Source organism: Ranitomeya variabilis, chromosome 8, assembly GCF_051348905.1.
Source record: "Ranitomeya variabilis isolate aRanVar5 chromosome 8, aRanVar5.hap1, whole genome shotgun sequence".
In the NCBI taxonomy this organism is placed as follows: Eukaryota; Metazoa; Chordata; class Amphibia; order Anura; family Dendrobatidae; genus Ranitomeya; species Ranitomeya variabilis.
Genome location: NC_135239.1, coordinates 155415288 through 155438746, shown reverse-complemented (window position 1 = coordinate 155438746; position 23459 = coordinate 155415288). Strand labels below are relative to the sequence as shown.

Genomic DNA, 23459 nt, shown 5'->3' with positions numbered 1-23459 from the left:
ATTTTTTTATTTTGATCACTGTGATAGGTTTTATCACAGTGCTCAAAATGTACATCGAACGAATCTGCCGGCCGGCAGATTCGGCGAGCGCACTGCGCATGCGCCCGCCATTTTGGAAGATGGCGGTGCCCAGGGAGAAGACGGATGGACACCGGGAAGCTCGGTAAGTATGAAGGGGGGGAGATCGGGGCACGGGGGGTGGACCGGAGGACGGGGGGGTGGATCACAGAACGGGGGGAGCAGACAGGAGGATGGGGGAGCGGACAGGAGAACGGAGGGGACCGGACCACCGAACGGAGGACTGGGGAGTAGATCGGGGGTGGTGGGGGGGGGGGCAGACCAGTATTTCCAGCCATGGCCGATGATATTGCAGCATCGGCCATGGCTGGATTGCAATATTTCACCAGTTTTTTAGGTGAAATATTACAAATTGCTCTGATTGGCTGTTGCACTTTCAACAGCCAATCAGAGCGATCGTAGCCACGGGGGGGTGAAGCCACCCCCCCTGGGCTGAAGTACCACTCCCCCTGTCCCTGCAGGTCGGGTGAAATTGGAGTTAACCCTTTCACACGATCTGCAGGGACGCGATCATTCTGTGACACAGCATATGCGTCACAGGTCGGATTGGCACCGACTTTCATGACGCATACGCTGTGTCACAGGTCGGGAAGGGGTTAATGCCAGTGGATAATCAAAAAGGTTATTAAACCTGAAACTTAAAGTTTTAAGAAAGTAAAAGTGAGATCTTTCTTAGGAGAATATCTTTGTGTGCATAATTATTGGGCAACTATTAGGCTGCAGAATTATTATGCAACTAAATGAAAAACTTAAATTTTCCCATCTCTATTGTTTATTTTCATCTGTTAAAGTAAGAATAATAGTCAAATAACACAAAATGTGTAAAAATACATTTCTAACATTAAAAAAGAATATCAGTGACTAATATAGCCGTCCTTGTTTCCAAGAAGAGTCATAAGTCAAAAGCTAGGAAGGTATGTCATAAACAGAAGGGAGATACGAAGGTGTATTCAGGTAACGTTCTGAGGTCAGAATACCAGGAGGATAGCGGATCAGATCAGAAGCGGTTAAACAGACTTATGGTCAGAACGAGGTCTAAGGTCAGGGAAAAAAAGATGTACAAACAGAACGCAAGGCACAGAGAGACAAACCACACAGTAGCTGAATGTACATCTGGCAGAGGTCTGGGAGTAACAGCCCTGTTAAGTAGCCTGGCAATCACCTGGGATAATAAACACCTGAAGATAGCCAGCAACTCTCAGTCTCAGATTGGATGCCTGAGCTGTCAATCAACACAATATCAGCTCAGCATGCTCCAGCACCAGACTGGACAACTGAACTGTCAGGGTATGTGCACACGCTGCGGATTTTGCTGCAGATCCGCAGTGGTTTTGACACTGTGGATCTGCAGCTGTTTTCCATGAGTTTATAGTACCATGTAAACCTATGGAAAACAAAATCCGCAGTGCACATGCGCGGAAACGCAGCGGTTTACATTTTGCTGCATGTCAATTCTTTGTGCGGATTCCGCTGTGGTTTACACCTGCTCCATAATAGGAATTCTCAGGTGTAAAACTGCAGGTGGAATCACACTAAAACCGCGGTTGTTACAGAACCCCCCAGCACCAAGAATCTGTTATGCAGTATATATATGTATAATAGGTTCCATGTGAAATGCATCAGTCCACAGGCTGCGCCTCTGGACAAGATATTCTCCTTCTGACCTCCCCCACCTTTGTAATTCCCACAGTAAATATCGGCAGGCTCCGGCCACCTGCGGCTATTGTAATGTATGTCTGGCCTGCTGTTTTTCTATTGGCCTGCCCTCTGTATCTGTGTTATATATTCTGTGTGCTGTGAATAAAGTGTTGTTAGACTGGAAATACGTGGAGAAGCAGTGAGATCTTATATGCACCCATGTAATCAAGGAATTCCAGCCAGCGTCCTTCATTCAGAATCCAGCCAAGGCAGAGTGGACCTCCTGAAACACGGGGTGGTACCTAAAGAGGTACTACAGCACAGTAGACCCCGTTGCAGCGGTAATTCTGCAGTAAATCTGCAGATAATCCGCAGTGCGGTTTACCTGCGGATTTACAAAAACAGGTGCAGAAAAATCTGCAGACATTCCACCTACGTGTGCACATACCCTCAAAGTACTGACAGCTTCAGCATGCCCCAGTACCAGATTGGAGAGCTAAGCAGTCAGTAACTGCATTCCAGACTCACTGAGGGGTGTAACCATGGCAGCCAATTTGTTAATATGTTGATGATCAACTTTTTGGGTAGCGCCAGACATCATTCTGAGAGGTGTACTGTTCCCCTTCACCGTAAATCTCATGCTTAAGAACGACCAACACATTCTCAATAGGGTTTAAGTCAGGTAAGGAAGGGGCATGTCATTATTCTTCTATCTTTAACGCCTTTACTGGCAGTCGAGCAGTGGAGCATTGTCCTACATAAAAATCATGCTTTTGTTAAAAGATGCAAACTTTTTCCCTGTACCACTGCTTGAAAAAAATGTCTACTAAAAACTGGCAATAGGTTTGCGAGTTGATTTTGAGTCAATCCTGAATGTGAAAATTCCAACTAGCTCATCTTTAATGATACTAGCTGCAGCAGTGCTCCACCTCCATCTTGTTGGCATCTGATGCAAAGTGGAGGTCTGTGTCTGTTACTGATCCAGCCAAGGGCCCATCCGTCTGGTCTGTTAAGAGTCACTCTCATCTCACCAGTCTATAAAGACCTTTGAAAAATTCAGATATTTCTTGGCCAATTTTTGACATTTTCACTTCTGTTTGTTCATTGTTGATCGGGTTCAGACTTCCTTACCTTGGTCATGTATCTAATCACTTAACACCTTGTACATCTAGTCTCTCCAGGGAGGTTGCAGTTCTATAGTATGACAGCACTGGAGGATAATGGCTTCCTGAGTGCTTCACGTTTGATGATTCTCAAATCTTTGGCAGTTAATGTGCATCTTTTTTTTCTCAAATTTTTGTTTGTTATCCTAATGACTATTTGCAATAAAACTTTTAATAGTTCTGTGATCAGACCCTAATATCTTAGCAATTCTAGGAGTGCTGCATCCCTCTGCAAGACTTGGAATAATTTTTGACGTGGGCGGGGCTTGGCGGCGTGCGCGTTGCTGGGGTGACGCTGGGTGAATGGGTCCGGGGTCCGGGCGGCTGCGCATGCGCCGACGTGCCGCTCAGCTTTACCAACTCAGAGGCAATCAGCACAATATATAAACCAGCCCCTGTTTAGCCTCTGTATACGCCCCCGGAAGAAGGCATCTAGCCGAAACGTGCGTAGGGACAGAGCACTTATAGGTATGTGGGACCTCTGTTAGTTATTTTTAATATTTACCCTTTTTGCTGCTAGGCTGTAGTGGCCGTATAGGTTAGCACTATTTGCACTTTACCCTTAAGCTGCCAGGCTTCAGCGGTCAAATTGGTTAATACTATTTGCACTTTAGGTATTTCCTGGTCTTAATATTATTTATGCTGCACTAGGTTTTTTTTGGTTGTTAGGTGGATTTTGTATTGGGTCTTAATATATTAGCACAATTGCACAATTAACACTTTATTATCCCACAATTTAGTTGGGTTTGCAATACTGCATATTTTATTTGCACTATTTATGCCCTGATTATTATATTATATTATATATATATATTTTTTAGTATTTGGCATAAGTGCACATATATATTTGGGTTTGTGCAATATTGTGGTATATTTTTAGTCACATTTACTCAGTTTTCACATATATATTTATTCATGTGCAATATTTTACACATTTGTTTCACACATTTTTTATCACGTATTTAGTCCTTTTTTGCATGAAATAATTTATTACGATCAGGGTATATGAATGTCTAGTTATTTATTTATTGTAGTGCAATATTTACATTATATATGAAATATAGGGGTATTTATTTATTTATTTATTGGAGGTGTCCCATCATGCCATTATAAATTGTTCTATAGTTATCAGCTTTATTTTTATTTTTTATTATTAAATCTTATTGTAATATTACTAATAAAGAAATAATTTTAATACTATGTCTGTGTGGTGCACTTTTTATGTTTGGATGATTTACGTTTAATGGTGCAGGACGTATATTTTACATACAACTGGTTACTGTTCTGATTAATTGCTTGAAAAAAATGTCTACTAAAAACTGGCAATAGGTTTGCGAGTTGATTTTGAGTCAATCCTGAATGTGAAAATTCCAACTAGCTCATCTTTAATGATACTAGCTGCAGCAGTGCTCCACCTCCATCTTGTTGGCATCTGATGCAAAGTGGAGGTCTGTGTCTGTTACTGATCCAGCCAAGGGCCCATCCGTCTGGTCTGTTAAGAGTCACTCTCATCTCACCAGTCTATAAAGACCTTTGAAAAATTCAGATATTTCTTGGCCAATTTTTGACATTTTCACTTCTGTTTGTTCATTGTTGATCGGGTTCAGACTTCCTTACCTTGGTCATGTATCTAATCACTTAACACCTTGTACATCTAGTCTCTCCAGGGAGGTTGCAGTTCTATAGTATGACAGCACTGGAGGATAATGGCTTCCTGAGTGCTTCACGTTTGATGATTCTCAAATCTTTGGCAGTTAATGTGCATCTTTTTTTTCTCAAATTTGAAAAGGATCAGATTTTTCCTTACTGTAAGTGGAAAAAATAATCATTTAACATACAGTATACTACTAGACGTGAACTTTCAAGTAATAATTCGGTTGAAGCTGATCTAGTAAGAAAATAAACGGATGCTTTTCAAATGGGAGAAAAACGGATGGATAATTAAAGGATCCATTTTCCAAAGACTTCAGTGTTAAAAAATGGATCCAGATGAAATAATTTTTTTTTCAGGTGGAAAAAAAAGATGTCTGCATAACTTCTTTGTCAATGAATTGTTGCTGGATCCGTTCTAACTGATGATTACCGAACATGTGATGATAGCAGAATACACATCACCTGATCTGCCTTACCCAATAAGCATTCAAGTTTATACAGTTTGAAGTTGAAAAATCTGCATAACAATGATGAAATGGTCAAAATGCTTCAGCAGTTGTTGGTATAAGGGTACCGTCACACAGTGCAATTTTGATCGCTACGACGGCACGATTCGTGACGTTCTAGCGATATCGTTACGATATCGTTGTGTCTGACACGCTACTGCGATCCGGATCCCCGCTGAGAATCGTACGTCGTAGCAGATCGTTTGAAACTTTCTTTCGTCGTCTAGTGTCCCGCTGTGGCGGCATGATTGCATCGTGTGACACAGGTTGTATACGATGTGCGCACAGTAACCAACGGCTTCTACATCGCAAATACGTCATGAAATTATCGCTCCAGCGCCGTGTATTGCAACGTGTGACCGCAGTATACGACGCTGGAGCGATACTTATACGACGCTGCAACGTCACGAATCGTGCCGTCGTAGCGATGAAAATGGCACTGTGTGACGGTACCCTTAGTGCAATGCGTAGGCGCCCATTCACAAAGTGGCCATTAATTGGTACATGTAAATCACATAGGAATCTTAGTTCACACTAATCTGCTGAAAAAAATCCGTATCTGCACAAGCTGTACTGAGTCGGGTTGTTCCCTAGTTCTAGTATTTCACTTCATCATATGCGATAGGGCCTTATAGACAGGGGCACAGCAGGACCCAGACCTTACTGTTTCACACCTGCCCGTGGAAAGCTATCTGCCCATGGAAAGCCCAAAAAGGGGGAGCCATGCCCCTACATGTACAAGAAAATACTCACTTGCCTAATAATTGTGCACACAGTGATCATAATTCTGCATGCATGTTATCATACTAGTGTGGACTAGCCTATGTTCTTTTCTTTTAATTTGCAGAGATATTATGAATGGATAAGAGTTCCAACAACAATGGAGATATTTTTTTTGCTGCTTACTGACATGTTTGCAGTTGTACCTGATATGCAAGAAACATTTGCTTTAAAACTGGGTATGTACAGAACAGTACGTAGTCTTTAGATGAATTTATGAAATTGTGTTGCCTTTGCTTTTGTAAAATTCCCATTTTACAGAGAGTATAACATTATTTGCGACAGAACTTTCTGACGAGTATGAACAGCACAGTAAAGGTATTGTGGTGCCTATGGTAGCAGTTTATCCCTAAGGGCAGAGAAAAATACAAAAAAGAACATACACTGGGAGAAGACAAAAAAAGATGATCCGTAAGTAAAGCTGGAGCATGCACACTACAGTACTTTGCTCTGTCTTCAGCAGGGTACAGTGAAGTACGCCTGTGCAGCAGTGAGATTGGGGCACTGTGTGGATGACGTAGGACGCATCATCCACATGATGTCTGCTTCCATCGGCACCATGCAATGCAATCTCCATGGTGACACCAGGCCGCAAGATGGCTGTGGGGTCCTTCAGGATCCTGCAGGGAAGTTGGCCTGTGAGAGCCTTGCGAAGAGCAGGAGCTGACATGACTCCTGCTCTGCCTGTCAAATGCTGCTCTGATGCCCTGCAATGCAGAAGCATTGCAGAGTATCAGATCAGCGATCTGCCACTATACAGTGATGTCCCATCCTGGGAGAATGTAAAAAGTTTTTTTTTAAAAGTTATTAAAAAATGGAAAAGTATTTTAAAAAAATCCCAAAATAAACAAAAAAAAAATTAATCCAAAATATTTTTTTACTTATGTTAGAAAAAAAAAAAGTACACATATTTGATATAGCCAATTCCAGAACGACCCAACCTGTAAAACGTCCCCACTAGGTAACCTCTTCAGTGAACACCGTAAAATAAATAAATAAAAAACAAGGCAAAAAAACTGCTTTATCATCATACCACTGAACAAAAAGTGCAATAAAATGTGATCAAAATGATGAATGTAAATAAAAAAAGGTAACGCTGAAAACGTAATTTTGTCTCAAAGAAGACAAGCCACCATAACTCTGTCAATGGAACCATAAAAAAGTTATAGCTCTCGGAATAAAACGATGCAAAAATAATTATTTTCTCAATAATATAGTTTTTAATTGTGTAAAAGTGCCAAAACATAAAAACTGATATAAATCGGGTATTTCTGTAATCATATTGATCCAAAGACAAAGCTTCCTAACCAATTTTACCACAAATGGAACAGTATAAAAAAAGCCAAAAAATAATTCCTGAATTGCTGGTTTTTGTTCATTCTACCTTCCAAAAATTGGAATAAAAAGTGATCAAAAAATGTCATGTAAAAAAAAAATTGTCAAATGATTTTGTTGGCCGAAATATGGAAAAATTATAGCTGTCTAAATATGGCCATGCATCCAAAAACTAATTTTTGCAATAAAAAGAGTCTTTTAGTGTCTGATATAGGGGGCTTCCACATTGCTGGTAGTACCTAAGGCTCTTGAAAAGCAAAATGGCTCCTCGCCCCTCAAAAGAAATTCAACAAATTCTGCGCTCTCAAATCCAAATGCTCTCCTTCCTTCTGAGCCCCAGTGTGTCCAAACCACATTTAGTGCCCATATGTTTGGCATTTTTGTAGTGATGAGAGCTCACCTAATTTTCGGTAGCGTGTCTCCAGAAGCATGAGCTGGGCACAATGTACTGGTCACTACAATGTACTGGTCACTTCAACATACTTGTTAAGGACTGACCTGAGTTGGAGTAGTGTTTAATTTTAAGGATTATATAGCTTCTATTTAAAAATAAATAAATAAATAAACAAGGGGCAACCAAACATCCCCTCACAAATTGGTGTGAGTGGTGTGGTTGATAAAAGTATCCTCCCGTGAACCATGACCTATTGGTGGCAGCGCGGTGGGATTCTTGACAGGAAGTCTGACGCTTCTCACACAGCCAAACCAGATCTCCCCTTTGCACTGACGAAAGGCAGTACCCCAAAACACAGTGTCTGCAAATTGAGATTCTGGTTTGGCTATTATCCCAAGTCATGTTTCAAGGCTCGTTAAAGGGTCAACATTGACTTGTAGGATTGCTACCTTCCAATAGGTGGCACTAGAGTTCTAGCTCTCTTCCTCTCTGAAGAGACAATTTGCATTATTAGCATATTACCCAGAGGAGCATTGCGGCTTTAAGTCTCCTCATCTCAGCATGCTTAGCATGTCGATCTCTGCAAGGAGAATCTGGTAAACTGCACAATAATATTGCTGATATATGGCTCTCCTTAATGTCTTCACCGACTGATCTCAGTTGTTCTACCACCTCTATCATGGAGTTTATATGCTCTGCATGTCTTTAGTTGCACTTAATCTCATCTTGTAAAGTTTTCTTTCTGGAATAGTTTGTGATTAAGGGTATGTGCACATGTCAGGATTTCTTGCGTTTTTTTTCCCGTTTTTTTCGCGTTTATTTTAGCATTTTGCAAGCGAAATTAGCTTGCAGAATGCTAAAGTTTTCCAAGTGATCTGTAGCATCGCTTGGAAAACTGACTGACAGGTTGGTCACACTTGTCAAACATACTGTTTGACAAGTGTGCCCAACTTTTTACTATAGATGCTGCTTATGCAGCATCAATAGTAAAAAGATATCATGTTAAAAATAATTAAAAAATAAAAAAATGGTTATACTCACCCTCTGCAGACAGCCGATCTCAGCGGCGTCCGTTCCTATAGATGGTGTGTGCAGGACCTTCGATGACGTTGCGGTCACGTGACCGGGACGTCATCGCAGGTCTTTCACACACACCATCTATAGGAACGGAAGCGGCAGCATGCACTGCTGAGAGGCGGGAAGACTCCGGGGGCCATCGAAGTTGAGTATATGACTATTTTTTATTTTAATTCTTTTTTTTTTTACCAATTATATGGTGCCCAGTCCGTGGAGGAGAGTCTCCTCTCCTCCACCCTGGGTACCAACCGCACATGATCCGCTTTCTTCCCGCATGGTGCGGGAAGTAAGCAGATCAATGCATTCCTAGGTGTGCGGAATCCCCGCAATTCCACAAATTTAATGAACATGTTGCTTTTTTTTCTGCGATGCGATTTTTTCACGGAAAAAAATGCAACATTGGCACAAGAAATGCGGAATACACTTAAAATAATGGGAGGCATATGTAATCGTTTTTTTTCGCTTTTTTTCACGTTTTTATCATGTTTTTAGAGTGAAAAAACGTGAAAAAAACGTGAAAAATACTGAACGTGTGCACATGGCCTTAAGCTGGATCTTTCATGTAGCTTTCTCAATGCTTCCCACATTCCCTTTGCTGTATTCTCTTTCCTTATGTGGATTAACTGATCATCCTCCACTAATAAGCTGATAGTTGCTCTTGTTTGTCTGTTTGTTCTTATCCCATGGCTGATTATTATCATTGGGTCTGTCTGTAGGGATTTCCTCCCATAAATCATTTTTAGACAATAACGTCTCCACTTCGAACTTCTATAACTGATAGTTCTCATTGTTCAGCTTAGCTACTGTGAGTATCAACTCTGAACTGCTGCTCATCTTTAACTTATTTGTCTCACTTGTTTGGAGAGAATTGCTCTGAAGTATTCTTGTGCATTCATCAAGTCCTTTTTGTCTTCTATGCTGGGCCAATATCCTGTTGCATAGTTTGGTCGCAGAAGAAACTTGTGAGAGTAGATTATATGGGGTAATTCAACTTTTTATCTGCACAGAACATGAGGTACATGCATCAGCTTCTTAATACAGCATAGCAGGAAGTCCAAAAGACCTTTTTACCAGAGAGAAAGCGAAACCAAAGTAAAATGTCATGATGCATTCCAGGGTTTAATCCTGTCTGCCCTTTTTCTGGGAGGATCATGTGAAGGGTTAACTTTGCTCTGCCTCATTCTGGATTCAGGTGTGCTATTTACGTCCAATGCATCCTGCTGGCAGTGTCAGCTATAGTTCTGCCATCGGTGTGTGAACCTGACTCTGGTAGCTCTTGATCTGTCCTTCTGTGATCCCTGACTTGCCCCGTGTCTGTTGACTCCCTCTGTCTGCCCTTTTCCCTGTGTTTCCGTTTATTGGCTTGATTCTCTGGTTTTTGACTTGGCTCGTATTCGAACCCCCTGCTTGTTCCTGACTACGTACTGTATACAGCTGCTACTATTGGTATTTCAGCTTCTAAAGGTTTTTTGACTCAGCTTGTCTGACCACTCTCTCGCCACTTGGTGGCGTTTGTGCTGCTGCTCTGTGTGTGCAGTCTCACGTCCCTCTCAAGCTCCTCCTGGTGGAGGTTGCACTATACTGTACTGCAGCAGCATGACATACAACAAGTATATGCATTACATTCAACTTTGCATATAACAGTAACATCGCCAGCTACTGTCAGAAAAGTGTTAACTCCTACTGCACATAAATAAGTCTGTATCTGTTGCATTTCTGCCAACAAATATTAAGCTAGTGGAGCAATGAAGCTGGCTCAATAAATAATTTTAACCAACACACACTTTGGTAGGTAAACACTTGTGTTTAAAGGGCCACTGTCACCCCCCTCCAGCCGTTATAAACTAAAAGAGCCACCTTGTGCAGCAGTAATGCTGCATTCTAACAAGATGGCTCTTTTAGTTTTTGGTTCAAGTATTCCGAAAATAAAGCGTTTTTAAACTTAGTCAAAATACCTGTCTTTAGACAGGGAGGCGGGTCCTCACTCCCCAGCTTCAACCGCTACTCTGCTGTCACTCCAATCTTCAGTGGCTTTCGGCGCCGCCCCCTCAGCGCTGTTTACGCTTCAAAACCGGCGCCTGCGCTGTGTACTACTGTGCTGCGCAGTGAGCTCTGGCCGTCTGACGTCCCAGCCAGGCTTGCAGACTACGCCTGTGCGGGCAGTGCGGCCACCCACCTTTGGAATCCCAGCCCCGCACTGTGTTATGCATTATGCAGAGTGCGGGGCTGGGATTCACAAGCAGGGCGGCCGCACAGGCGCAGTCTGCAAGCCTGGCTGTGACATCAGATGGCCAGAGCTCACTGCGCCTGTGCAGCACAGTAGTACACAGAGCAGGCGCCGGTTTTGAAGCGTAAACAGCACTGAGGGGGTGGCGCCGAAAGCCACTGAAGATTGGAGTGACGGCAGAGTAGCGGTTGAAGCTGGGGAGTGAGGACCCGCCTCCCTGTCTAAAGACAGGTATATTGACTAAGTTTAAAAACGCTTTATTTTCGGAATACTTGAACCAAAAATTAAAAGAGCCACCTTGTTAGAATGCAGCATTACTGCTGCACAAGGTGGCTCTTTTAGTTTATAACGGCTGGAGGGGGGTGACAGTGGCCCTTTAAGTTTCAGAATAAGGGACATTTATCTTTAAAAATAAAAATGGACTGTCCCAAAAACATGGATCACACTTTCATTAAGAAACAAAAACAAGCCTTGAGTTCAGAAGATGGATATAGTTGCAAAATCTGGAATGAGTGATTAAATACTACCCTTGTTTGGTAACACTGTTTGAAAAAAAATCAGCTATTAAATGGAATCTAGCAGTGTACTCAACCCTCCAAAAGCAATCTATATGAGCTATATGGTCATAGGAAGTTGAATAAAATGAAACTTTGATATCTGTGAGCCGATGTCTTATTCCAGAGAAATCCACATTTTTCTTAATATCTAAATGAGTTGTTTAGGGCTATAGTCCGGCCAAAGGAGGATTTACCAGTGTGAGACATGTGATGACTGATAGTCTGCTCTCCTTTCTTCTGAATAGTAGGTGTGGACAGAACATCTAGTATGCTGGATTGTTCTAGAAAATAACACTGGTTAAAGCATGGAAGTCAGGAGCAGCAGAGGAGATGATTGAAAATTGTCTGAGCTTGATCCTGACAAATGTGTACTATTGATTTAACCCCTTAGTGACAGAGCCAATTTGGTACTTAATGAACGAGCCAATTTTTACAATTCTGACCAGTGTCACTTTAAGAGGTTATAACTCTGGAACGCTTTATCGGATCCCACTGATTCTGAGATTGTTTTTTCGTGACATATTGTACTTCAAGTTAGTGGTAACATTTCTTCGATATTACTTGCGATTATTTATGAAAAAAATGGAAATATGGCGAAAATTTTTAAAATTTTGCAATTTTCAAACTTTGTATTTTTATGCCCTTAAATCAGAGAGATATGTCACAAAAAATAGTTAATAAATAACATTTCCCACATGTCTACTTTACATTAGCACAATTTTGGAAACAATTTTTTTTTTGTTAGGGAGTTATAAGGGTTAAAAGTTGACCAGCAATTTCTCATTTTTACAACACCATTTTTTTTTAGGGACCACATCTCATTTGAAGTCATTTTGAGGGGTCTATATGATAGAAAATAACCAAGTGTGACACCATTTTAAAAACTGCACCCCTCAAGCTGCTCAAAACCACATTCAAGAAGTTTATTAACCCTTTACGTACTTCACAGGAACTGAAACAATGTGGAAGAAAAAAATGAACATTTAACTTTTTTTTGCAAACATTTTACTTCAGAACCATTTTTTTTAATTTTCACAAGTGTAAAAACAGAAATTTAACCACAAATTTTGTTGTGCAATTTTTCCTGAGTACGCCGATACCCCATATGTGGAGGTAAACCACTGTTTGGGCGCACCGCAGAGCTTGGAAGTGAAGGAGCACCGTTTGACTGTTTCAATGCACAATTGGCTGGAATTGAGATCAGATGCCATGTCGCGTTTCGGGAGCCCCTAATGTGCCTAAACAGTGGAAACCCCCCACAAGTGATACCATTTTGGAAACTAGACCCCTTAAGGAACTTATCTAGATGTGTGGTGAGTACTTTGAACCCCCAAGTGCTTCACAGAAGTTTATAACGTAGAGCCGTGAAAATAAAAAATCGCATTTGTTTTCACAAAAATGATTTTTTCGCCCACAAATTCTTATTTTCACAAGGGTAACAGGAGAAATTAGACCACAAAAGTTGTTGTGCAATTTCTCCTGAGTACGTCAATACCCCATATGTGGGGGTAAACCACTGTTTGGGCGCACCGCAGAGCTTGGAAGTGAAGGAGCACCGTTTGACTTTTTCAATGCAGAATTGGCTGGAATTGAGATCGGATGCCATGTCGCGTTTGGAGAGCCCCTGATGTGCCTAAACAGTGGAAACCCCCCACAAGTGATACCATTTTGGAAACTAGACTCCTTAAGGAACTTATCTAGATATTCGGTGAGCACTTTGAACCCCCAAGTGCTTCACAGAAGTTTATAACGTAAAGCCGTGAAAATAAAAAATCGCATTTTTTCTACAAAAATGATCTTTTTGCCCCCAAATTTTTATTTTCACAAGGGTAACAGGAGAAATTAGACAACAAAAGTTGTTGTGCAATTTCTCCTGAGTATGTCAATACCCCATATGTGGGGGTAAACCACTGTTTGGGCGCACCGCAGAGCTTGGAAGAGAAGGAGTGTCGTTTTACTTTTTCAATGTAGAATTGGCTGGAATTGAGATCGGACGCCATGTCACGTTTGGAGAGCCGCTGATGTGCCTAAACAGTGGAGACCCCCCACAAATGACACCATTTTGGAAACTAGACCCCTTAAGGAACTTATCTAGATGTGTAGTGAGCACTTTAAACCCCCAGGTGCTTCACAGAAGTTTATAACGTAGAGCCGTGAAAATAAAAAAATCGCATTTTTTCTACAAAAATGATCTTTTTGCCTCCAAATTTTTATTTTACCAAGGGTAACAGGAGAAAATGGACACCAGAAGTTGTTGTACAATTTGTCTTGAGTACGCCGACACCCCGTATGTGGGGGTAAACCACTGTTTGGGTGCATGGCTGAGCTCGGAAGCAAAGGAGCGCCATTTGACTTTTCAATGCAAAATTGACTGGAATTGAGATCGGACGCCATGTCGCGTTTGGAGAGCCCCTGATGTGCCTAAACAGTAGAAACCCCCCAAAAGTGACCCCATTTTGGAAACTAGACCCCCCATGGAACTTATCTAGATGTGTAGTGAGAACTTTGAATGCCCAAGTGCATCACAGAAGTTTATAATGCAGAGTCGTGAAAATAAAAAATATTTTTTTTTTAACAATAAAGATTTTTTAGCCCCCAAGTTTTTATTTTCACAAGGGTAACAAGAGAAATTGGACCCCAAAAGTTGTTGTCCAATTTGTACTGAGTATGCTGGTACCCCATATGTGGGGGTAAACCACTGCTTGGGCGCACGGCAGAGCTCGGAAGGGAAGGAGCGCCATTTTGGAATGCAGACTTTGATAGAATTGTCTGCGGGCGTTATGTTGCGTTTGCAGACCCCTAATGTACCTAAACAGTAGAAACTCCCAACAAGTGACCCCATTTTGGAAAATAGACCCCCCAAGGAACTTATCTAGATATGTGGTGAGAACTTTGAATGCCCAAGTGCTTCACAGAAGTTTATAATGCATAGTAGTGAAAATAAAAAATATTTTTTTTCCCACAAAAAAGATTTTTTTAGCCCCCAAATTTTTATTTTCACAAGGGTAACAAGAGAAATTGGACCCCAAAAGTTGTTGTCCAATTTGTCCTGAGTATGCTGGTACCCAATATGTGGGGGTAAACCACTGTTTGGGCGCACGGCAGAGCTCGGAAGAGGAGCGCCATTTTGGAATTCAGACTTTGATAGAATTGTCTGTGGGTGTTATGTTGCGTTTGCAGAGCCCCTGATGTACCTAAACAGTAGAAACCCCCCACAAGTGACCAAATTTTGGAAACTAGACCCCCTAAGGAACTTATCTAGATATGTGGTGAGAACTTTGAATGCTCAAGTGCTTCACAGAAGTTTATAATGCAGAGTAGTGAAAATAAAAAAATATTTTTTTTTCCCACAAAAAAGATTTTTAGCCCCCAAGTTTTTATTTTCACAAGGGTAACAGGAGAAATTGGACCCCAAAAGTTGTTGTCCAATTTATCCCGAGTACGCTGATGCCCCATATGTGGGGGTAAACCACTGTTTGGGCGCACGGCAGAGCTCAGAAGGGAGGGAGCACCATTTGACTTTTTTAGCGCAAAATTGGCTGTCGTGTTTGGAGACCCCCCTGATGTACCTAAACAGTGGAAACCCCCAAATTATAACTCCAACCCTAACTCCAACACACCCCTAACCCTAATCTTAACCCGATCCATAATCCTAATCACAACCCTAACGATAATCACAACCCTAACCCCAAAACAGCCCTAATCTCAACCCTAACCATAACCCTAATCAAAACCCTAAATCCAACACACCCCTAACCCTAATCCCAAACGTAACCCTAATCCCAACCCTAATCCAAACCCTAATCCCAACTCTAACCCTAACTTTAGCCCCAACCCTAACCCTAACTTTAGCCCCAACCCTAACCATAACTTTAGCCCCGTCGTCACAAAAAAAGTTCAATGTAACCTTTTTTTTGTACGTCGCGTCCGCCATTTCCACGCATGCGTGGCCGTAACTCTGCCCCCTCCTCCCCAGGACATAGACTGGGCAGCGGATGCGTTGAAAACTGCATCCGCTGCCCACGTTGTGCACAATTTTCACAACGTGCGTCGGTACGTCGGGCCGACGCATTGCGACCGCCCCGTACCGACGCAAGTGTGATAGAAGCCTAAGGCTACTTTCACACTAGCGTCGTACTCGGCCCATCGCAGTGTGCCGGGCCGACGTACCGACGCTAGCGTTGTAAGCGCCGCACAACGGGTGCAGCGGATGCTGTTTTTTCAACGCATCCGCTGCCCCATTGTGAGGGGAGGCGGGGGCGGACTTCCGGACGCGCATGCGCGGTCGGAAATGGCGGACACGTCGCACAAAAAAGTTACATGTAGCTTTTTTTGTGCCGACGGTCCGCCAAAGCACGACGCATCCATCGCACGACGGATGCGACATGTGGCAATCCGTCGCAATGCGCCGCTAATGCAAGCCAATGGAGAAAAAACGCATCCTGCAAGCACTTTTGCAGGATGCGTTTTTTCTCCGACGCATTGCGACGGAAGCCAAAAAACGCTAGTGTGAAATTAGCCTAACCCTAACCCTAGCCCTAACCCTAACCCTAAATTTAGCCCCAACCCTAACCCTAGCCCTAGCCCTAACCCTAACTCTAGCCCTAACCCTAGCCCTAACCTTAGCCCTAACCCTAACCCTAACTCTAACCCTAACCCTAACTCTAACTCTAACCCTAACCCTAACCCTAGCCCTAACCCTAACCCTAACCCTAACTCTAACTCTAACCCTAACCCTAACCCTAGCCCTAGCCCTAGCCCTAGCCCTAGCCCTAGCCCTAACCCTAACCCTAACTCTAACCCTAACTCTAACCCTAGCCCTAACCCTAACCCTAACTCTAACCCTAACCCTAATTTTAGCCCCAACTCGTCTTCTCCTGCCGGCCGGCAGATGGCAGCAGATGGCGGGCGCACTGCGCATGCGCCCGCCATAAGGAAAAAGCCGGCTGGCAGGAGAAGACAGAAGAGGACCCAGGGACACCGGGTGAGTATGTTAGGGTCCCCGAATCCCCCTATTTCTCTGTCCTCTGATGTGTGATCACATCAGAGGACAGAGAAATACAGATCGCTTTTTTTTTTTTTTTTTGCGGTCGCCGGTAAACTGTTAATTACCGGCGATCGCAAAACAGGGGTCGGTGCAAACCGACCCCGATCATGTTCTTTGGGGTCTCGGCTACCCCCGGCAGCCGAGACCCCAAAGATCTCCCGGGTGCCGGGCGGCGGGCGTACTGCGCGTGCGCCCGCCATTTTTTCCCGGAAAAAAGATGGCGGCGCCCATGGGGACCCACAAGGAGCACCGAGGGAGATAGGTGAGTATTGGGTGGCTACCGGAGGCCATCGGGGACCCTATTTCTCTGTCCTCCGATGTGCGATCACATCGGAGGACAGAGAAATTAAACGGCACATCGCGTTTTTTTTTTTTTTGTTGCGACCGCCGGTAAACGGTTAATTACCGGCGATCGCAACTCGGGGGTCGGTAAAAAACCCCCGAATCATGTTCTCTGGGGTCTCGGCTACCCTCGGCAACCGAGACCCCAGAGAAAATCCGACTCTGGGGGGCGCTATTCACTTTTTCCACAGCGCCGTTAATTAACGGCGCTGTGGTTTAAGTACCCTTAGCGGCCGCCGTTAAAAGGCGTATCGGCGGTCGTTAAGGGGTTAAACAAGGAATCATTAAATCTGCTAAACATTTAGGGTATGTGCACATGTTGCGGGTTTTGCTGCGGATCCGCAGCGGTTTTGATGCTGCGGATTTGCAGCTGTTTTCCATGAGTTTACAGTACCATGTAAACCTATGGAAAACAAAATCCGCAGTGCACATGCTGCGGAAAAAAAACACGCGGAAACGTAGCGTTGTTTATTCCGCAGCATGTCAATTCTTTGTGCGGATTCTGCAGCGGTTTACACCTGTTCCATAATAGGAATCCGCAGGTGTAAAACCGCAGGTGGAATCCGCACAAAATCCACAAAAAAACTCAGTAAATCCGCGGTAATTCCGTAGGTAATCTGCAGTGCGATTTACCTGCGGATTTACCAAAATCAGTCCGAAAAAATCCGCAGGACTTTCCGCAACGTGTGCACGTAGCCTAAAACAAATGAAAGGATGTTTGACAAATGATGCCGATGTAGAATAGACATATGGTAAATATTAATTTTGTGTGGAATGAATAACTGTTTTAAAGGCATAGAAATTAATCTTAAATAAAAGTTTGAAATTGTTATTTGTTTTAAGAAATGTTCAAATAGTTTCGTAAACACAAAGCTTTTAAAAATTGCTGATAAACTTTTAAACCTAACATCTTAACCCCTTAACCCCCAAGGGTGGTTTGCAGGTTAATGACCGGGCCAATTTTTACAAATCTGACCACTGTCCATTTATGAGGTAATAACTCTGGAATGCTTCAACGCATTCCAGTCATTCTGACACTGTTTTCAGTCATGACATATTATACTTCATGATAGTGGTAAAATTACTTTGATATTACTTTGTTTATTTGTGAAAAAAACAGAAATTTGGCAAAAATTTTGAAAATTTTGCAATTTTCCAAATTTGAATTTTCTTGCCCTTAAATCACAGAGATATGTTGCACAAGATACTTAATAAGTAACATTTCCCACATGTCTACTTTACATCAGCACAATTTAAGAACCAATTTTTTTTTGTTAGGAAGTTATAAGGGTTACAAGTTGACGAGCGATTTCTCATTTTTACAACACCATTTCTTTTAGGGACCACATCACATTTGAAGTCACTTTGAGGGGTCTATATGATAGACAATACCCAAAAGTTACACCATTCTAAAAACCACCCCTCCAGGTGCTCAAAACCACATTCAAGAAGTTTATTAACCCTTCAAGTGCTTCACAGGAATTTTTGGAATGTTTTTAAAAAAAAATGAACATTTAACTTTTTTCACAAATTTATTTCAGATCCAATTTGTTTTATTTTACCAAGAGTTTTAGGAGAAATTGGACCCCAAAGGTTGTTGTGCAATTTCTCCTGAATACGCTGATACTTCATATGTGGGGGTAAACCACTGTTTGGGCGCATGGAAGAGCACGGAAGGGAAGGAGCGCCGTTTGACTTTTCAATGCAAAATTGGCTGGAATTGAGATTGGACGCCATGTCGCGTTTGGAGAGCCCCTGATGTGCCTAAACAGTGGAAACACCTGACAAGTGACACCATTTTGGAAAGTGGACCCCCTAAGGAACTTATCTAGATGTGTGGTGAGCACTCTGAACCTCCAAGTGCTTCACAGAAGCTTATAATGTAGAGCCGTAAAAGTAAAAATTCATATTTTTTTCACAAAAATAATCTTTTTGCCCCCAATTTTTTATTTTCCCAAGGGTAACAGGAGAAAATGGATGCCAAAAGTTGAGCACTTAGTCCTCAGTACACTGATACCCCATATGTGGTATGAAACTAGTATGAAACTAGACCCCCAAGGAACTTATCTAGATGTGTTCTGAGAACTATGAACCACCAAGTGTTTCACTACAGTTTATAACACAGAGCCGTGAAAATAAAAAAAATATTCTTTTCCCACAAAAATAATTTTTTAGCCCCCAAATTTTTATTTTCCCAAGGGTAACAGGAGAAATTGGTTGTCCAATTTGTCTTGAGTATGCTGATACCCTATATGTGGGGGTAAACCACTGTTTGGGTGCATGGCAGTGCTAGGAAGGGAAGGAGCACTGTTTTACTTTTTCAATGCAGAATTGGCTGGAATTGAGATCGGAAGCCATGTCATGTCTGGAGAGCCTAAACAGTGGAAATCTCCCAATTCTAACTCCAACCCTAACCCGAACATACCCCTAACCCTAATCCGAACCGTCTTCATAACCCTAACCACACCTCTAACCCAAACACCCCCTAACTCTAATCCCAACCCAAACCACCCCCCTATCCCTGACACACCCCTAACCCTAATCTCAACCCTAATCCCAACCATAAACGTAATCCAAACCCTAACCCCATCTCTAGCCTCAACCCTAACCATAACTTTAGCCCCAACCCTATCCCTAACTTTAGCCCCAACCCTAACCCTAACTTTAGCCCCAACCCTAAGTTTAGCCCTAAGCCTAACCCTAAATTTAGCCCCAACCCTATACATTTTTTATATTTTATTATTTTTCCTTAACTAAGAGGGTGATAAAGGGGGGTTTGGTTTACTATTTATTGTGGGGTTTTATAGCAGGTTTTTGTTTTGCATCTGTCACACACTAAAATACGCTTTTTATTGCAAAAAATAGTTTTTGCATCACCACATTTTGAGAGCTATAATTTTTCCATATTTTGGACCACAGAGTCATGTGAGGTCTTGTTTTTTGCGGGATGAGTTGACATTTTTATTGGTTCCATTTTTGGGCACATGACATTTTTTGTTCGCTTTTTATTCCAATTTTTGGGAGACAGAATGAACAAAAACCAGCAATTCATGAATTTCTTTTGGTGGGCGTTTATACCATTCTGCGTGTGGTAAAATTGATAAAGCAGTTTTATTCTTCAGGTTAATATGATCACAGCGATACCTCATGTATATCTTTTTATGTTTTGGCGCTTTTATGCAATAAAAACTATTTTATATAAAAAAATACTATTTTTGCATCACTTTATTCTGAGGGCTATAACTTTTTTTATTTGGTGATGACACTGTATTGCGGCTCTTTTTGTGCGGGACTAGATGATGATGATGATCAGACGTACCATGTTTATTTATATCCATCTTTTTGATAGCGTGTTATTCCACTTTTTGTTCAGCGGTATGATGATAAAGCATTGTTTTTTGCCTCGTTTTTTTTTTTTTTTTTACGGTGCTCATTGAAGGGGTTAACTAGTGGGACTTATAGGTTGGGTCGATATGGATGTGGCAATACAAAATATGTGTACTTTTATTGTTTTTTTTAAATTTATTTGCATGAAGAAATGTATTTTTTTGAAAAATATATATTTATTTTTAATTTTTTTAGGAATTAAAAAAAATATATTTTTACACATGTTAGTTTTTGTTTTTGTTTTAACTTTTTTACATTGTCCCAGGGTGGGACATCACTGTATAAAGTCAAATCGCTGATCTGACACTTTGCAGAGCACTGTGTCAGATCAGCGATCTGACAGGCAGTGAAGGAGACTTCTCAGCGCTTGCTCTAAGCAGGCACTGACAAGCTAGGACCCGGAAGGACCTCCGGCCATCTTGGAACCGGGGGCCTGCAGGGAGAAAAACGGAGGAGACCCTTGGAACAACGCAATCACATTGCGTTGTTCTGAGGGTCTCCGGGAAGCACACAGGGAGCGCCTCCCTGTGCGATGCTTCTCTATGCCACCGGAACGATGAGATCTTGTTTGATCGCAATGTTCTGGGGGTTAAAGTGCTGGGAGCGGTCCGTGACCGCTCCTGGCACATAGTGCTGGGTGTCAGCTGTGATAATCAGCTGACACCCGGCCGCAATCGGCCGCGCTCCCCCGTGAGCACGGCTGATTGCATATGATGTACTATCCTGTCAATGGGAGTTAAGTCCCAGTTCGCATGGACGCGATAAGTACGTCTGATGCCAGAAAGGAGTTAAAAAAAGAATAAAAGTAGATTTGAATATTGATGTTGATGTAAAGTAGACATTCTATACTATATGGAAAAAGTTATTTGCTAACTATTTTGTGTGGTATGACTACTTTATCTTTTTTTACTAAACGCGCGCCGGGGCCCAGACTTCACCTACAGGTTATGGCTTTACTATTTTGTTTACCTTAATGCCCGCATTTTATTTAGCATTTAAATATACTATCTCTTGATCTTAACACTCTGTCTATATGAGACTCTAACTAGCTCTATGCACTTTAGCATTGCACAAGCCCTGGTGTGCTCTAGGTTAGTTATGACCAGATGAAATTGCTGCTATCTGTGATATACGTTTGATATGTATTTATTATAAGAGCATTGAGCTAAGTAAAGACTATATGGAGTGTTGGCCATATATATGCTAAATATTAATAAGTGGAGACATATACAAATCTAAAATTTATTTAAGTAATGGTGGTTATTTGTCCTGTAGGTGTAGTGTCTGCCTTTATTTTCTCATTTTTATATACCGTATATTTAAAAAAAAGTTCTGAATTTTTCTAAATAAAGCTTACACATGTTTTTTCTAAAATTTGTGGCATAGACATCTATATATATAAGAGGCATCGTGATTACTCGCTAATCCCGCCCCCTACACAGTAGCTCCGCCCCCACCACATCACCACACATAATTCCGCCCCCCACCCTATTACCACACACAATCCGCACCACATCACCACACATCATCCCGCCCCCCACCACCTCACCACACATCATCCCGCCCCCCCACCACATCAACACACATAATCCCGCCCCCCCACCACATTACCACACATAATCCCGCCCCCCACCACATCACCACACATAATCCTGCCCCTTCAACACATCACTGCACAATCCTGCCCCCTACCACATCACCACACATAATCCTGCCCCTTCAACACATCACCACACAATCCCACCCCATCACATCACCACACATAATCCCGCCCCCCACCCCATTACCACACATAATCCCGCTCCCACCACATCACCACACATAATCCCGTCCCCCAACACATCACCACACAATCCCGCCCCCCAACACATCACCACACGTAATCCCGCCCCCACCACATCACACATAATCTCACCCTTCAACAAATCACCACACAATCCCGAACCCCAACACATCACCACACATAATCTCGCCCCATTACCACACACAATCCCGCCCCCCACCCCATTACCACACACAATCCCGCCCCCCACCCCATTACCACACAAAATCCCGCCCCCCCATCCCATTAGCACACACAATCCCGCCCCCCACCACATCACCACACTTAATCCCGCCACGCCAACACTTTACTACACATAATCCCACCCCCCACCACATCACCACACACAATCCCGCCACCAACACGTCAACACACATAATCCCGCCCCCCCACCACATCACCACACATAATCTCGCCCCCCAACACATCACCACACAATCCCGCCCCCAACACATCACCACACATAATCCCGCCCCCCAACCCCATTACCACACATAATCCCGCCCCCCACCACATTACCACACTTAACCCCGCCACCCCACCATTTTACTACACATAATCCCGCCCCCCACCACATTACCACAGATAATCCCGACCCCACCACATTACCACACATAATCCCGCCCCCCACCACATCACCACACAATCCCGCCCCCCACCACATCACCACACAATCCCGCCCCCCAACACATCACCACACATAATCCCGCCCCCACCCCATTACCACACATAATACCGCCCCCCCACCCCATTACCACACATAATCCCGCCCCCCACCCCATTAACACACATAATCCCGTCTCCCCACCCCATTACCACACATAATCCCGCCCCCCCACCCCATTACCACACATAATCCCGCTCCCCACCACATCACCACACAAAATCCCGCCACCCCACCACATTACTACACATAATTCCGCCCCACCACATTACCACAGATAATCCCGCCCCCCACCACATTACCACACATAATCCCGCCCCCACCACATTACCACACATAATCTCGCCCCCACCACATTACCATACATAATCCCGCCCCCCACCACATTACCACAGATAATCCTGCCCCCCACCACATTACCACACATAATCCCGCCCCCCACCAAATTACCACACATAATCCCGCCCCCCACCACATTACCACACATAATCCCGCCCCGCAACACATCACCACACAATCCCACTCCCCAACACATTACCACACATAATCCTGCCCCCCACACCATTACCACACACAATCCCGCCCCCCAACACATCACCACACAAAATCCCGCCACCCCACCACATTACTAGACATAATCCCGCCCCCCAACACATCACCACACATAATCCGGCCCCCACCACATTACCACACTTAATTCCTCCCCCCCACCACATTACCACACATAATCCTGCCCCCCACCACATTACCGCACATAATCCCACCACTCCACCACATTACTACACATAA

General features: G+C 43.1%; 1 protein-coding gene across 2 annotated transcripts in view; it reads left to right on the top strand.

Annotated features, from left to right (window-relative positions):
- MEI1 (meiotic double-stranded break formation protein 1) overlaps positions 1-23459 on the top strand; it is a 1359645-nt gene that overhangs the window by 691190 nt on the left and 644996 nt on the right. For both annotated transcript variants that reach the window (XM_077277434.1, XM_077277433.1), the window contains one exon: positions 5886-5997. In XM_077277434.1, the coding sequence (XP_077133549.1) occupies positions 5886-5997 (112 nt within the window). The remainder of the gene's footprint in view (positions 1-5885; positions 5998-23459) is intronic.